This window comes from Carassius carassius, chromosome 4 (assembly GCF_963082965.1).
Source record: "Carassius carassius chromosome 4, fCarCar2.1, whole genome shotgun sequence".
Taxonomy (NCBI): Eukaryota; Metazoa; Chordata; class Actinopteri; order Cypriniformes; family Cyprinidae; genus Carassius; species Carassius carassius.
In genome coordinates, this window is record NC_081758.1 from 37,015,196 (window position 1) to 37,031,551 (window position 16,356).

The 16,356-nt window shown below is 35.3% G+C and overlaps 1 protein-coding gene across 2 annotated transcripts in view; it reads left to right on the forward strand.

The window, feature by feature from the left end:
- The window catches only part of taok3a (TAO kinase 3a), an 80,077-nt gene that overhangs the window by 36,963 nt on the left and 26,758 nt on the right, over positions 1-16,356 (forward strand). For both annotated transcript variants that reach the window (XM_059548687.1, XM_059548688.1), the window contains exons 2-7: positions 10,541-10,751; positions 12,268-12,339; positions 13,533-13,634; positions 13,796-13,841; positions 14,496-14,592; positions 16,181-16,294. In XM_059548687.1, coding sequence (XP_059404670.1) covers positions 10,617-10,751; positions 12,268-12,339; positions 13,533-13,634; positions 13,796-13,841; positions 14,496-14,592; positions 16,181-16,294 — 566 coding nt within the window. In that variant the 5' untranslated portion in view covers positions 10,541-10,616. The remainder of the gene's footprint in view (positions 1-10,540; positions 10,752-12,267; positions 12,340-13,532; positions 13,635-13,795; positions 13,842-14,495; positions 14,593-16,180; positions 16,295-16,356) is intronic.

Genomic DNA, 16,356 nt, shown 5'->3' on the forward strand with positions numbered 1-16,356 from the left:
ATTATTTTTTTTTTATTGAAATTACTTTAATTGTACAAGATCTGTGTAAACATTCTAACATCCCATTTTGTGTTCCATTGAAGAAACTCGTACAAGCTTGATGATTTTTAATTTAAATTATTTTTTTTATTTAGGTCTATTAATAAAAGCTTGATCCTCTCTCTCTCGTTTATTTACATTTATTAATGTTGTTCATGGTCATTGGTTTACTTTATTAAAAAAAATTTAAAAAAGGAACTGCAACCCATGCCTATTATAATGTACTTTCAATTAAAAAATGAAAGTATTCTCCTCTGGTTAGTCGAGCATAACTCCCTTTATTTTCTCTTGCATTTTGCTGAAATGATTTTATCTCTTTTATTTTATCTCAAGGCATGAAGCAGTGACCCGGGGGCCCTAACTACAGCTGTAAACCAACTCGCAGATGCCTGTTTAAACTAGAGTGTAGTTCTGTGGAGATAACCAAAGTACATCTCAATACAGATACACTGGCTGCCTGCACGCACATAATTACTCATTATCATGACTTTTGGGTCAAAATAAATTGAGCTACATATTATTATTATTATTATTATTATTATTATTAGCAGTACAAGTCAGTTTTATAGACTGACATGTTTAAACTGGTGTTATTGTAGTCTTGTATGATGTAAATAATAAAGTAATTGCAGAGGAGAACACTAAAGTTTTAAATCATATCATAGGAATTGGCCATCAGCCTGTGTGATGCATCCTGGGAACTCAGCCAGACTCTTATCCTCAGGTTCCTCCAGAGACCAATCCTTTCCAATTATTGGTCACCTGGAATTTGACACATGCTTTTATTTAAAGTGATTTACAGTACACTTATCGCAGGGAGACTTGTGTGTGTGAAGGCCACAGTCGAGATATTGAATTTTTTTTCATAGGGTTAGACCCCAAAATACTATTGTTTTGAACTATTTAAAGAGGTCATAAAATGGGGAAGAATTTTTTTTTTATATTTCCACATTTAAGAAGTTACTCTACAATGAAATTTTACTGCAAGTTTCAAAACTCAAAACTAACTCTCCAGTTTAAAATATGAGTTGTTTTCTTCCTTTCTGAAATGCCTGGACATGAAATCAGGAGAATCGTGACATCACAGTTTATTTTCGTGTGTGTGTATGTGTATATATACATACACCGGTCAAAAGTTGGTGATCAGTAAGGCTATTTATTTTATTATATATATATATATATATATATATATATATACACATAAAGAAGTCTCTTATGCTCATCAAGGTTGCATTTATTTGATCAAACAAAGAAAAAAAAAAAAAAAAAAAGGAATCTTGCAAAAATATTAAAGTATAAAATAATTGTTTGTGATTCAAAGCTGAATTTCCATCAGCCATTACTCCGGCATAAAGTGTCATATGATCCTTCAGAAATCATTCTAATATTAATAACTATTAATCACTCTGTCCTTATTTCCCGTTTAGAACACTGTATCGTCTGCAGGGAAATATTCTAAAATGGTTTAATCAATCTAACTTTATTCTCTTTATATATGATACATTTATGTGATATTCTTGCGAAACATGGAATATCAATTAATTGTGTGTTAAAAGTCTGGGCATCCAAATTGACATTGAGCTTAAAATGGATAAATTAGTTCTGTGGTTCGGTCTGGCTTCTTTTATTTATGTCTAATATTTTCAGAGACTCAAAGTTATTCAGGCTCTGATATTTTTCGCACCTAGACAATTGCAAGTCGCTTTATTGGGGTATTAATAAGTCCTCTCTAGATCATAATAATAATAATAAATTACTCTGATCCCCAAATTTTCCCCGGTAGAGTGTGTAGTATGGAGTCAGATTTTATTTACATTTTTTTTAAAGAAATTAATACTTTTGCGTCATCAAGTGTCCTCTGTGCATACGAGGCGCTTAAGATCATTGCTGTGCCATGCTTTCAAGTCTGCTTAGCTTCAGTCACTTTACGTGATTGAGTGCATGACAGTTTACAGTTTGCTCTGCATTTGTTGCTCTTAGCAATAAATGCTGGTTATTATTACATGAGTATACAAAGTTATTAACATTCCACACTAATCACAGTGACTCTGTGTTGTATGAAGTCTGTGAACAACAACATTCACACACTTAAACAGCGGTGTTCAGTAGGGTCACACTGTAAATCTGTTGTTCAACATTTAAATTAAACCTAGATCAAAAGTTTGCAGACCACTGCTCTAATACCATAGTGTATTGTACTGTTCATATTTTTTACATAATACATCTGTACTTCAAGTCTCTTTGGACAAAAATCTTGCTTTAAATGTTAAGTAACTCTCCGCCTCATGTTTAGACCCTCTGTAACATCTCTCCCTGGAGTTTTAGTTGGACTCTGCTGCTGTCATTGACCTTAAATACTTTCCCAGGTACAGTCTGTACGGTGCTTGAATTCTGCGCTGCACACAGCCTCCTACATAGAGACTTCTTTTTATGATTATTTTTTAAAGCTTTTCATAGTAAAGAGGGAATCATTCTGTGAACTTTCAAACATTCCTCCACATGTAGTAACCTAAGGATAAATGAACTAATTCACACCAGCAGTATCAAAATTTATGAGAGGAAAAAGAAGAGTGAAGTGTTTGATGGTGACTAGATGAAAATGGTTATGGGCAGGGCTGAGTGAATGTTAAATATTTATGATATGCTCCATTATTTTGTTGGCAATATATTGAATATTTATAATATACATTATTATTTTGTTGGAAAGATAAATTTAACAAGCATCATGAATATCAAAATGATTTGATGTGCTTTTGATTTGAGCTCCTTTTGTATGTAATCTTTTTTTAATAATCACCGTAACATTTCATTGTGTGTGTTTATTTAAATCCCTCCGCATGAATCTCACCGTGACATTCAAATTTAGCTTGTCTTTGATTTATTCATTCTTTCACCATGTATTCATGCTGTCCAGTATTTTTGTTATTTGTGAACTGGAGGACTAAGCAGCAGAGGACGAACTTTTGGCCCAGACCAGCTACATCTGCCTCTTTGTTTAAAGGTCTTTCTTTTTCCTCCGCTTTTACTTCCTCTCGCAGTTTCTGCAAATGTACGTTTGGAATGAACGGCCCGGCCCTGTGTGCTACATGAGGGAGAAATGTTACAGCGTTTGGGAATGTTACTATAAATAGTCGTCTATGTGGAGAAGCAGCGATCATACTGAATTAAAGCCGTCAGGCAGGAGAAGCCAGCTTTTTCTAGTCTTGGCCTGCCCCACATCTCTCACTCTCTTTCTCCCCTTGGCCCTTTTCTCTCTCTTTCTTTCTTTTCATCTCTCTCATTCTATCTCTTCCCCACCCTTGGTCAGCTATGAGCAACACTGTCTGCTGAGTCACACAAACAGAGAGAAAAAGCAGCAGAGAGAGAGAGGTTGAGTGAGGATGTGAACATGAGGGGTGCCCTGGGAAATGTAGAGGAGGTTGTTTTTGACCCCCCCCCCCCCCTCTCTCTCTCTCCCCCTCCACTTCCTCTTCCTCTTTTCCTCCTCTCAGCTCATGTTTTCCACCTCTGTTGGTATGTATTCTTATTTCCTAATTATGAGCTGCCTGAGGAGCCAAACTGTACTTTTGGTAATCGATTGAACATTTTCTACGTCTTATTTCATTTACGTTTAAAAAAGCATAATTATTTTCTAGCATTTTATTTTTCCCCCCAGAAATCATCTTATAATGTACAAAATTTGTAATGTAGTTCATTTTACATCCTTTCTCTGATTTCTTACAATAAATTTACATTTAGTCATTTAGTAGACGCTTTTATCCAAAGTGACGTACAAATGAGGACAATAATAAATATAAATGATAGTTTTCGGAGTAAACAATTACATTTAATTTAATCATTTCAGCCTCCAGATTAGTGGATGTAGAAAAAATAATAATAGTTTGTGCATCCCTGCAGTTAATTGGGGGATTCTGTTTTGCTGAATACTAAAAATGTGTTACTATGCAAATATGGGCAGTCATATGTAAATATGTGACCCTGGACCACAAAACCAGTCTTGAGTGTAAATTTTTCAAAATTGAGATTTATACATCATCTGAAAGCTGAATACATAAGCTTTCCATTGATGTATGGCTTATTAGGATCAGACAATAATAGGTCGAGATACAACTATTTGAAAATCTGGATTCTGAGGGTGCAAAAAAAATCAATTCTGAGATAATCGCCTTTGAAGTTGTCTAAATGAATTCTTAGCAAAGCATATTACTAATCAGAAATTAAGTTTTGATATATTTGCGGTAGGACTTCATTGATGAAGTACTACTGTATTTTGAATTTAGCACATATGTTATTCTTTTATCAATGTCTGTAGCATTAGGAAATGTTCATTTCTGGCACTAATGATGTGACGGTGTCATTTATTCATCTGTAGTGATGAATGAGCGACACTAATGACTGCACAGCTCATGTTAGTGCTGATTAGAGACTGACTTAAGAACTGATCTGTGTGCTGCTTACAACTCATATCAAAGACCTCCGTCTCCTGACACGCAGTCATCAGAGAAATGAATAAAACATTGTCCTCTCTCTCATACGCCATATACATGCTGTGCTACACACACACGCACACACACACACACACACACACACAAAGCATCACAACTTTTGACTTTTCGTGTCACTGTTCTATCATTATATGCATCAGCTTTTCATTACCACTTTACCTTTTCATCTTCAAAGCAAATTCATGATGACAAAATAAATCAGTTCATCTGTAGTATTGACACTTTGTTTGCAACTCCAAAAAATAACAAGTGCTTTTTTTATTTCTGAATTGGTGATCAATTTCTTCTACCCGCTATGAAGTGTTCTACAACAAGTCCAGAGGCTTGATTGACTCTTTGGATAATTGAGTTCCTATATACGCAATATAATTGCTTAAAATATTTTTATATAATACAGTTTAGGTTTTTGTTTGTTTTTATTAGTTATAACCAATGACTTATTACGCTTATTTTGTACCTTAAAAAAAATACATTGGAGTGCTTCATCGCCTGGTTTGCTTCAAATCAAAGTTTGTAACGTAATTAATTTCAGTGATGTTATGGCCTTTTTTTCAATCTTGAGACTTTAATTCACAATATGTATGTTTATTATTAACTAATTTTACACTGACAACAATTGTCATGGGAGATAAAACATTTGTTTGATTTTGTAGTAGTAGTAGTAGTAGCTTCTAATGTTCTAACTAATGTTTGTGACTATCAAGTTATAAATGCAAAGAGAAAATATTTAATTCGGTGCAATATTTTAAATAGGCAGTACCACACATCTTACGTAATATATAAACCATTCCCCCTATTTTTTCCAATTTCCTACAAAAACAACTAGCGTCATATATACAGTTTTACAATTGCTCATACTCTAATGTAAAATTTACTCCCACCACCCACCCCTAGTGCCTGGGTGTCCTGGCGTGTGTGCACGTGTGGTGGTGTGATTTCACATGTTCGTGGAGGTTCTTCCATATGTGGGAGGCCTGTGGTTTAGAAGCACAGGACGTATGCGGACACTTGGGTCTAGAGTGCTTCTCTCACCCACATGTCAAACATATGTTTTATTCAGAGGTTTGATGCACACACATGCACGTACACATTCACAGATAAATTAGTAATACCGATTGCTTTCCACTGGGACCTGACAGCACATGAAGGAGCATTATATAGAGGAAAAGTCAGTCTAATGTAGTCTCTCTCTCTCTCTCTCTCTCTCCCCCCATTTCACCCCTCCACTAATCTGGCTCAGCCTGCTCGCTAATCTCTAAACCTCAGCACAATGCAGCCATAGATTTACAGTTATTCCTACAAACGTTCTAAATAGATGCTGTTATTAGACTGACTCTCGCTATTGGGCTCTTACAACCTGTTGGTTCTACGTTGCATCATCTCACCTCCTCGGCCCCCCTCCGGTGTCGTCCTGAAGCGGGACTCTGGCTCCGGTTGCTGGAATTTCATTGGAAGCAGATTATCTTGATCTCGGCCTATGAGGGGCAAGGGAAATGCTGTCGCATTGGGAGTCACTGTTTGAAGCACAGGTAGAAGGCGGCAACTCGATGCGTGAGTTGAAAAGTGACAGAAACAGAAAAGGGAGAGAGACAGACAGATAGGCAGACAGACATGATGCAACTAGAAGACATTGTTCTGCCTGTTGCTGTGTTGAACAGGTCAACCAATCGCTTTTGGCCTTGACTAAATGAGAGATGTTCATGTGGGGAATGGTTTGCGCAAGTGAAGCTTTATCAACAACATCTAAAACATGCTGCCTGTTACCTCTGGAAATAAGTTGGAATCATCCCTCTGTTTATAAAATGAAATATGTTTACTATCATGAGATGAGGGATCTGGAGCGATTTAAAACAGAAGCTTGTATTTTTTGTTAAAGAACTTACATTAATAAATCAGTACACATTTGTTATTTGAGCTGTCTAAAGCTTTCCTTTAGAGGCAGGGCTATTTATTTAGGTGGATGAACTTGTACGTGTACTTTATGCATAGTTGCGTCATGTCACTACCTGGCAGTCTTGTGTGTGTATATGTGAAAAATTACAAGGATTGCCAGCATTACATGGTATATAAGAGGATATACTGTAATTTTGCACAGGCAATGTTTAAGCCATTCTGTCACACTTATGTCATGTCTTATGTTAAAGTCACAACTTGGTTTGTTTGGTGGATGTTTGGATTTTGAGAAGTGGGTTGCACATAAAAATTTATGCAAGCTTGCAGTTGAGGGGCAGCGGCATACGTCAACAGAAAGAAGTCATTTTTACAGACTGTTATTACATTTTCATTGAGCATTATGAAAAAAAAAAAGATTATTTGTAACAAGCATTATAAATTAGATTAATAAAATTATATATATTATAGGAATCGGTTTTATTTTATTGCTGCGAGCGATTGGCAGCCGATATCTGATGTTTGGGACTGGGAGTAATAGAGTGTCACAGTAGTAAGAGGTGAGGTGATCTGAGTAGATTTGGTGATATGACTTTTGATTTTCATCTAGGATTTTATGCATTTGTGTTTACTGTATGCACAATACAGTGTTTTTACATTGTATGCATATTTCTTTTTTCTAATAAATCCAAACACATTTTTAATATTTAAATGGCATCTTCAAACTATGGGTTGAGTCAGATTTCGTTTTAGATGTTATTGTTATTGACAGCATGTCACCAATGTTTATCTTGAACCAAGCACAGGGATAGTTCACCCCAAATTGACAATATTGTCATAATTCACTTACCTTCACATTGTTCCAAACCTGTGTGACTGTTTATTATGTGGAACACAAAATACATTTTAAAGAATGTTGGGAGCCAAGCAACATTTGAGCCCACTGACTTATATTATATGGACAAAAAACAGTGAGGGATTTCTTAAATCTTATTTTATGTTCCGTAATGACACAAGGGTGAGTAAGTAATGACAGAATTTTCATTTTCCAACTATCCCTTTAAATGTTGCTTTAAATGTCCATTTTGCAAGAGTTCAATGAAGCCTCATCCACTGTAGCTAAACTGTAATCTCTTGTACTGGTCATGAAAGAAGACCGAATGACTTCTGTGTGGCACAGCGGTGGTTTTCTCCTTTATGCAACTTTAGCTGACTCACTTCAACTCCTGTTACTATAAATCCAGTATACGATATGTATTTACAACGTACAGTAACGTCTTCACTCAGTAACTCTAAACGAGCAACTAGAAAAGACTTTGAGTCAAAACACTGGTTCATCTTAGGCTCTTTAAAAAAAAAAAAAAAATAAATAAATAAACATATACCTTGTTCTTTTGGACCGGATCTTGAGGAAAATTCACAATATAGAAAATCATTAACTCACCAGTGATAGACAAACTAAACCATAGCAGGCGTTAAGCAATAGTGGACACAGGAAGAGTGCAGTGTGGGTAGAAGCCTGCAAGATGATTGTCTTTCCTCCATTCAACGGAGTATGAAATGTCATGTCCTTTTGTAGTTTAAGTCTTTTTCTCCATAAGCCAATTAATGATCCGGAACAAATGGGTTTTGTGACTGCATTGTGCAGAAATATGTATATTTTTGTTCAATGCCTGTGAACTCTGATTAACCCTTATGCCATTTGAAAGCTTTAACCATCACAATCAGAAATAGTTTTAGATATACGTCCAGTTAAGTCTTGAATCTAATTGATTTCTGCAGTATTCATTCAGTAATTGGATAGTTCAGGGCATGATTTAGTAAGATTTCACACACTTGGTCAGTGGACTAATAGAGGACATCACTTTTGGTTATGAAATTGAATTGTGGGTAAGACTATTCTTCTGTTATTTTAGGGTCCAGTACTTTTGCCCGTGGCACTGGTGTAGTGGTTTTTGATCAGAGCTAGTAACAAAAAGGTTGTAGGTTTGAAGCTTAGAATTGCACGTTTTCACACTCATTTTGATTTGCATGGTGTGAACCAGAGTTTCATTTAAAGTATACTCCCCTCCCAGGCCTGAGGAAGGCTGAGGAAAAGAGGACACTAAAAACCGAAAGCGTTGTGTAACAATTTATAAACTTCATAATCACGGAAAGAAGGATGCGGGAACCTGCAGACTTTTAAATCAAAACTTTAATGATAAAATAAACACAAAGAAGCGCGACAGCCCCTCACGGACGACTGCTGCGCACAAACAGAACCAAACACAAAATAAAACCCAGGCCTGGTCCTCTCTTGTCCTTCACTGTCGTAGCTCCTCTTTTTTTTTTTTTCTTCCGATCTCCTCCGTGGGACTCGAGACCGGTGAGTGGAGCAGTTGTCGCTCATTTTACTAATCACTTCACCAGCCCTGCTCCGTTCCCACAGCTCTCGGCCCCGCCCCACTCATCACACGTTGCAATTTAAAGTTTGTGAAATCAAAAATTTTCTTTTTTATAAAAATGCTTCTGGACTCATTACCAGTGCACCTTATTCTTAAAGAAAGAAAAAAAAAGTGTTCGTTTCACAATCTTTCTTCAGTAGTCATTTTATCTTGCTTTGTCTCTCTAATATCTTTTCTTTTCACCTGATTTCACCTGTGTGTTTGTTTATTTATTTATTTATTGGGATGCACAAGACAAAAAGAACTCCATACACTTCCAACCACCTGACACTGTTTTGTTTATTAATCCTGGAGTTACAGCATTGTGGGGTTATTTATTTATGTGTTTGTTAGTTTAAAAGTATAGTAGTGACCCTAAAGTCATTTAGTAAAAGTAGAGGCAACTATGGGGTTGTTTTGTGGTAGATGTGCTGGCCTGGGTAATAATGCTGATCATATTCATAATGAATGTACAGATGGATATGTATTCAGCCTCCCTGTATTGGATACACGGTACTTTCAGCACCTTTTGTTCCTGGGTCAATGGCCGCGTGTGTGTCAGATGTCTGATGACTCAGTAGGCAGTGTTACATGCAGGTGGCCGCTGTGTGTGTGTGTTGTGTGTTTACATGCTAGCATGATGAGCAATGCTGCCAGACGTTGAGCTGTCTTCCCATGATGCCTAACCAAGCTACCCCCAGTGCTAACACATTTGTGTCACATTAGTTTACCATCGCAAACACGTGTGCATGTTCAAGCATGCAGGGAACAGCATACAGTATAGCCTAAGTGGATGGGGAAAGGCCTATATTTAGCATAACAGTATATAATCATTTTACACTCACTAGCATCTGTTGGTATGTGATTTGTGATCCAATATGAGCATGAGAAAATGTATGATTACTGGAGTAACAACATTGAGTTATTTATTTTTTGTGTGTGTGTGTGTTTTTGTAATTATTTTTACATTTTGTTTTTATTATAATTTATTTATTTATTTTACTTGTGTTTATTTTCGTATTTGGTTATTATTTATATATATTTTTTATTTTATATTTACTACTTATTGCTCAAATTAATTTTTTGCATTTTTTGAGCAGGCCGCTTGCTTTGTTATTAAAATTCTTTGTTATATCCAAGTTTAATATTCAACAACTTAATTTTGATCCCACTGGTTGGTAAATGGATCATGGAGGTGAGAGGCTGTGTTTTGTATAGCCTAGTAGTTGAAGATGGAGTCAGATAAGTTAAAGTTTGTGGGTTCAAACTGTAAGGGTAGATGGGATCACAATATGTAGTTTCGTTGTCATTTACAAAAGGAAAATTCTAATGAATAAGCTGGTCAGTGGTCACTCAATATTCTGCCAATAGATGAGGGCAGCTCCATCATGAATAAAACAACACACACTATAAAAGCATCAAAACTAGTCCGCTAGAATTTAGAAGACTTGGGATGTGGTTCATTAAGTCATTACATATGATTAAACATCTGTTCAAAAATGTTGTATTTTTTCTTCCAAATAAGAAAAAGTTGTGTTCGTTTGAATGACATGAGGCTGAGTAAATGATGAAAGAATTTGCACTTTTGGTTTGACTAACCTTTAAAGTCACTCTTGTCTGCTGATGACCCTCACTTAACCTGGACAAGCGGTCAGTCTTTAACCCGCTCCTTTCTGTCCACAGGCAAAGCAGGTAAATGCCGGGCCTGCTGAATGAAGGTGAGCAGAAGCACGTGGACATCAGAGGTTCGGTTTAACTCATGATGCCATCGTCCACGCGGAAAGGAGGTCTGAAAGACCCGGAGTTGACCAACCTCTTTTTCAAAGATGACCCGGAAGAAGTCTTCTGTGACCTACACGAGATCGGCCATGGGAGTTTCGGAGCAGTGTACTTTGTGAGTATTGAAATGTTGAGGAAATTGTGGTGATGTCATTGTGCTATTTGCATCTCGATCAACCTCTGTCCATCTATACTTTTCAAGCTTTCATTTTTATCAACTATTTTTAAATACTGAATTATTTGTTCTAAGTTCGAGTAATATTTTTTTCCTTTCACGTTCTATAGAGGACGAAAGGCGCATAGTTTGAGACGTCAGAGACCAGAATAGTTTTTAATACCTAAGTTTGATGAAGCTTTTTTTCCCCCTCTTATTCTCTCCGTCAGTCAGTTTTTAACTGTAGTTAAACTTGGAGCTTGTCATTTCATTTTTGAAAATGCAAGAACTGCAGCCTCATGACAAGTTCTTGTGCATTTCTTAATCTGAGAACTAATAGCATAAAGCCTTTGATTCCAAATCTGTGGCAAGACTGGAATCCGCTGTGCAAATCCCTCGTTTTCTCTCTTCTTTTTCTCAAATGCACGCGCATGCACACACACGCACTCGCTCACATACAGACTGCCCATCCAGATGTAGGGCTCGTCTCAAGGGGAAAGAATAACTAGGAGATGCTGCTCTTAAGACAGCTGTTCACTCCGTTTAAATGCAAGGGCCAACTGGCCCCTTGATGCAGAGCAACTGACATTACTGATGTCTGCAACACACACTTCTGTCAAGGAACACAGTAAATTCATGACTTTACATACACTACTGCTCAGAAGTTTAGATTGATATTGATACATAAAATTGATGCTTTTATTCAGCAAGGAAACTTAATGCTGTTCTTTTGAACTTTCTGTTCATCAACGAGTCTTGAAAAAAATAATGGTTAATAAAATAAATGGTTTCCAAATAAACACACTAAGTATCACTATGGAGCCCCGCACATGACATGCAAGAAAAAATAAATAAATTGTGCGCACTATTTCGAATCAAATCGAGGGAACGAATTAGTAAATCGTGCACACAATTTATAAATCGAGGGAACGAAATAGTAAATTGAGGGAATGCAATAGTAATCGTGTGTAATTTTAGTACATTGAGGGAGCAAATTAGTAAATTGTGTGCACAATTAATTTTTTTCTTGCATGTCGTGTGGGGCTCCGTATATCACAACTGTTTTCAACACTATAAATACTAATAAATGCTTCTTGAGCAGCAAATCAGCATATTGGAATGATTTCTGAATGATCATGTGACACTGAAGATTGGAGTAATGAGGCTGAAAATTCAGCTTTTCCATCACCGGAATAAATTGCTTTTAAAAATTATATTTAATTTTTTTACTTCTTTTAATTTGTAGATGCATTCCACAATATTACTTTTTACGGTCATTTTTTAAAGATGCACAATATGTATGCGAACATATCAGTATTGACAATATTTTCTTTAAGTATTAGTGTAATTACAGGCAATAATGGAAACCGATAATATTGAGGCTTATTTTTTCGTGTCAGTTTTATGAAGTACCTTTTGAATACAAGTTGCAAAAGCCAGAAATAGTATATATTAAATTGGTTTTGCTTCCCTCCAGGCCCGAAACTCCTATTCCAATGAGGTGGTGGCCATTAAGAAGATGTCCTACAATGGCAAGCAGACCACTGAGGTGAGTGACAAACTTTGTTGTCTTCAAACTCTAATAGTTTGAGTCAGTATTTGAATGTGTTAATATTTTTGTCTCCATATAAAGCACTTTTGTATTGAGTATTAAGTAGTGGTCAACCGATATATTGCCAAGGCCAGTATATTGACCAATATTTGTCATTTTTCAAATATCTGCATCGGCCAATAGGTTTTTTTTGCTTGGCTGAGGTGGTCGAGGTGGGACTTTTATTTTGACGGCGTTGAGAGCGGCAGTGCCTGAGCAAACAGTCCTCAAACTCATTCGTCATCATTGTTAACAGTTCTGTCTAATATGGATAGAAGTTTGTCTAATAATCAGATAGAACGGTTAAACAAAGGAATTAATGTATACAGAAAGTATTATAAGGATTGCTTTTATATTAGGCCTATTAGTAATAGAAAGGCAAACATTATAATACTTTCTCGTTTGCCATCAGCATTAAGCAAATATGCATTTATATAATTTAAACCAATCTTTGAATGACTAATGAACATTTAATTTCACAAACCTTACAAACTTAGTCCAATCCAGCTGTGAGATCTTGTGAAGCATGTTTGTGTATCCAGCATGATCACGTGTTCTCTGCATGATGGTCAGGCTGTGTGAATTGAATGCTTTAAACTTTAAAATCCTAATTTCAAATTATGCTGTGGTTTATGCATTTGTCCACAGTCATATTCATGTAATTTTCTCTGTGTGCTGTGTGTAAAATGAGTGTTAGCCTGGCTTTATTTGAAAAATAGGATTCCCAGTGCACACAAACTTCCCAGAATACTGAGTGCCCCGTTGATTACAGTATTTACTTCCTTTTTATTATATTTTTATAAAATATTTATTTATTTGTGAAAAATACCTTTTCATCTAAAGTACAAGTATGTTTAGTTTACACATTTATGTTTTAATCCATTGTCAAATAATTTCACATTTCTTAAATATTAATAATAATAATAATAATAATAAAAATCATATCAGCTTTATATTGGCTATCACCCCCCCCCCCCCTGCTTTTCAAGATATAGGCATCGGCTGTCAAAAAAAACGCATATCGGTCGACCACTAGTATTAAGCAAACCTTCTTCTAATACATATATGTATATATGTATTTGTGTAAATCTCTGTTAAAAACTGTGTATGTGGGTTTTTTTTTTTTTTTTTTTGTGGGTTCCTCCTCTCAGAAATGGCAGGACATCATTAAAGAGGTGAAATTTTTGGAACAGCTACGACATCCAAACACCATTGAATACAAAGGCTGCTACTTGAAGGACAACACAGCATGGGTTAGTACTGCCATTAAGAGGAATATAAAGTGAATATACAGTATATGTGTTTGTGAAACTGCTGTAAGAACTACCTGGTTTAGGCTGAGTTCATTCCCAGAATTCCCTGGGGCAACCATGCCTCTTTTTCACAATATTCTCGTCTGCCTTTTTTCATTCAGCTTGTTATGGAGTATTGTCTCGGCTCTGCTTCAGACTTATTAGAGGGTGAGTTCACACTTGAAGTGCACACACAGGCACACTACGCACACTCTCAAGTATGCAAGTACATTGCAGACACACAGCCACAGTAAGCACTGTATGCATTCACATAGAGGAACAGTAATTGTTGGATCTGTCATGTGTTTTTTTTTTTAGTCAGCACTGAAGGCCTTTATTAGCCACATCTTAGATGCATTATAAAGCCCATTGTGTTTTATTCCAGTGTCACTACCAAACTGCCATTGCGTTCATGTTTATGTTTCCTTCAGATGTTGTCCTGGCAACATGCACCGCTTTAATGATAGACTGTTGGTTTCAGTTAAGTGTGTGTGTGTGTGTGTGTGTGTGTGTGTGTGTGTGTGTGTGTAAAAGAGCAATTTAGAAATTCCGGTTTAACTTTGCCATAATGTCATTGTATGAGTAATTTAGTCTGCATTTGTTTAATTCAAGGCCATGTTCTAATCCAGTTCTGTCTTTGTTGTCTGTGAAAGGATCAGGTATCTAAAAGGAGTAGCGTCAGTTTGCTAAGCATCGAATTACTCTTTTTGACAACTTTTTTTTTTTTTGAGCACCATTATAACAACAACATCAAATGTCGCAGTTCTGTTTTGCTCATTAAGATGTCAAGCGTGCTGTATTTTTTATTTTTTTTTGGTCCAGTTCACAAGAAACCCCTCCAAGAGGTTGAAATTGCTGCCATTACCCATGGTGCCTTGCTAGGACTGGCTTACCTACATTCCCATAACATGATCCACAGGTTAGTCACCCTCTGACTGATATCCGTTCATACATTACCAGCTTCCTCAATGTGCATAAATGACAGATAAACCTTTATCTGATGATTAAGCAAATTGCTTTACAACTTGGGTTTTTATGTTTACAGTATATGCTTACCATAAAGCAAGGCTATTTTTGTGTCTATAAAGAATATGTTGTTGGAATGTACTGCTTTAGGTCCACTAGGAGATGATTTTATTCAGAAATTAAAATAAAAAGGTCTTGTCGATATTTTTCAAATCATTATTGCCGATACATACATACACATACATACATATACATACATATACATACATACATATATATATATATATATATATATATACATATATATATATATATATATATATATATATATATATATATATATATATATATATATATATATATACATATATATCAATTATTTGTAATATTGGTCAGTTTTGAGCAAAATCTTATTTTTTAGAACTAATAAACATTATTAAAGTATTTTTTAATGATAATACATTGAAAGCTTTGTAAATAACTGTAATAAAATAAGTTTTTTTTTGACATGCACATGAAACCTTAACACTTATTTGGATCTAACATTAATAGAATGTCTAAAAGCAAACGAGCTGTACAATTCCTAAAACTATTTTAAAGCTCCTTGTATTTATTTTTTATAATCCATTTGAAAAAAAAATCTATGTTGCATATAAATTAATAAATCTTTATTAAATTGTTTAATTTACAATGTTGTGGGTTCTTTTTTTTTTTTTCATGTAAACTATACCTTCTGACCTTTAAATCAAAACAGACTCATGATTTTAGAACATCAGTTACTACTTTATTTATATAGAAACGCAAGTATATTAATGCAATTTGTGTATTTTCCATGTCATTTTATTACAAGTAAGCCAACAGAACTTAGATAAATAAGCCTTAGATAAATAAAACACCTTACCAGATGGGCATCAGGACCCAGAAGCCTTCTTTAAATATATATATTTTTTTATTTTCAGATTCAGAGTATGCACTCTTTGGTTTCAGTGTTCAAAGTACTAAATGATAATTAGAGTACCAATCCATGACATACTGTATATATCAGCAAGATAGCATATGTCGGCGTACCATTTATTGACCATACTTTGTTTAACTTTTTTACAACATGTGAGATTGTGTTTTATTAGCTTCCAGTAACACCATACAATTTTTTTTACTGCCATTTTCACTCTGCGTTATTTAATTTTATTTTCAGACTCAGAATGAGCTTTATTTGCCAAGTGAATATTTATTTATTTATTTATTTATTTATTTATGTATGTATGCATTTATTTATTTATTTATTTATTTTAGTAGTTCTTGATTACATAAATACAGATATGACATGAGAACAGAGAGAACATTTAAATAAGACTAAGGAAAAAAGAAAAGAAAAAAGTAATGTGGTATACGTCTGGAACAGATGTTCAAATGTCATTATCATTTCTTTATTTTAATTTCATTTAATTTTCACCCTGCCATTGCATAATGTGGAATTGTGATGCTTCTGTAGGTTTTTACTGTCTGACTTCAACTTTCTCTGTATCTGTGATTGTGTTTAGAGACGTGAAGGCTGGTAATATCCTCCTGACTGAGCCTGGTCAGGTCAAACTGGCTGATTTTGGCTCCGCTTCCATTGCCTCTCCTGCCAACTCCTTCGTGGGAACCCCATACTGGTCAGTACCACAGATACTGATGTTCAGGAGATAATGTGTCCTGATACACCGGTGTTAATTAG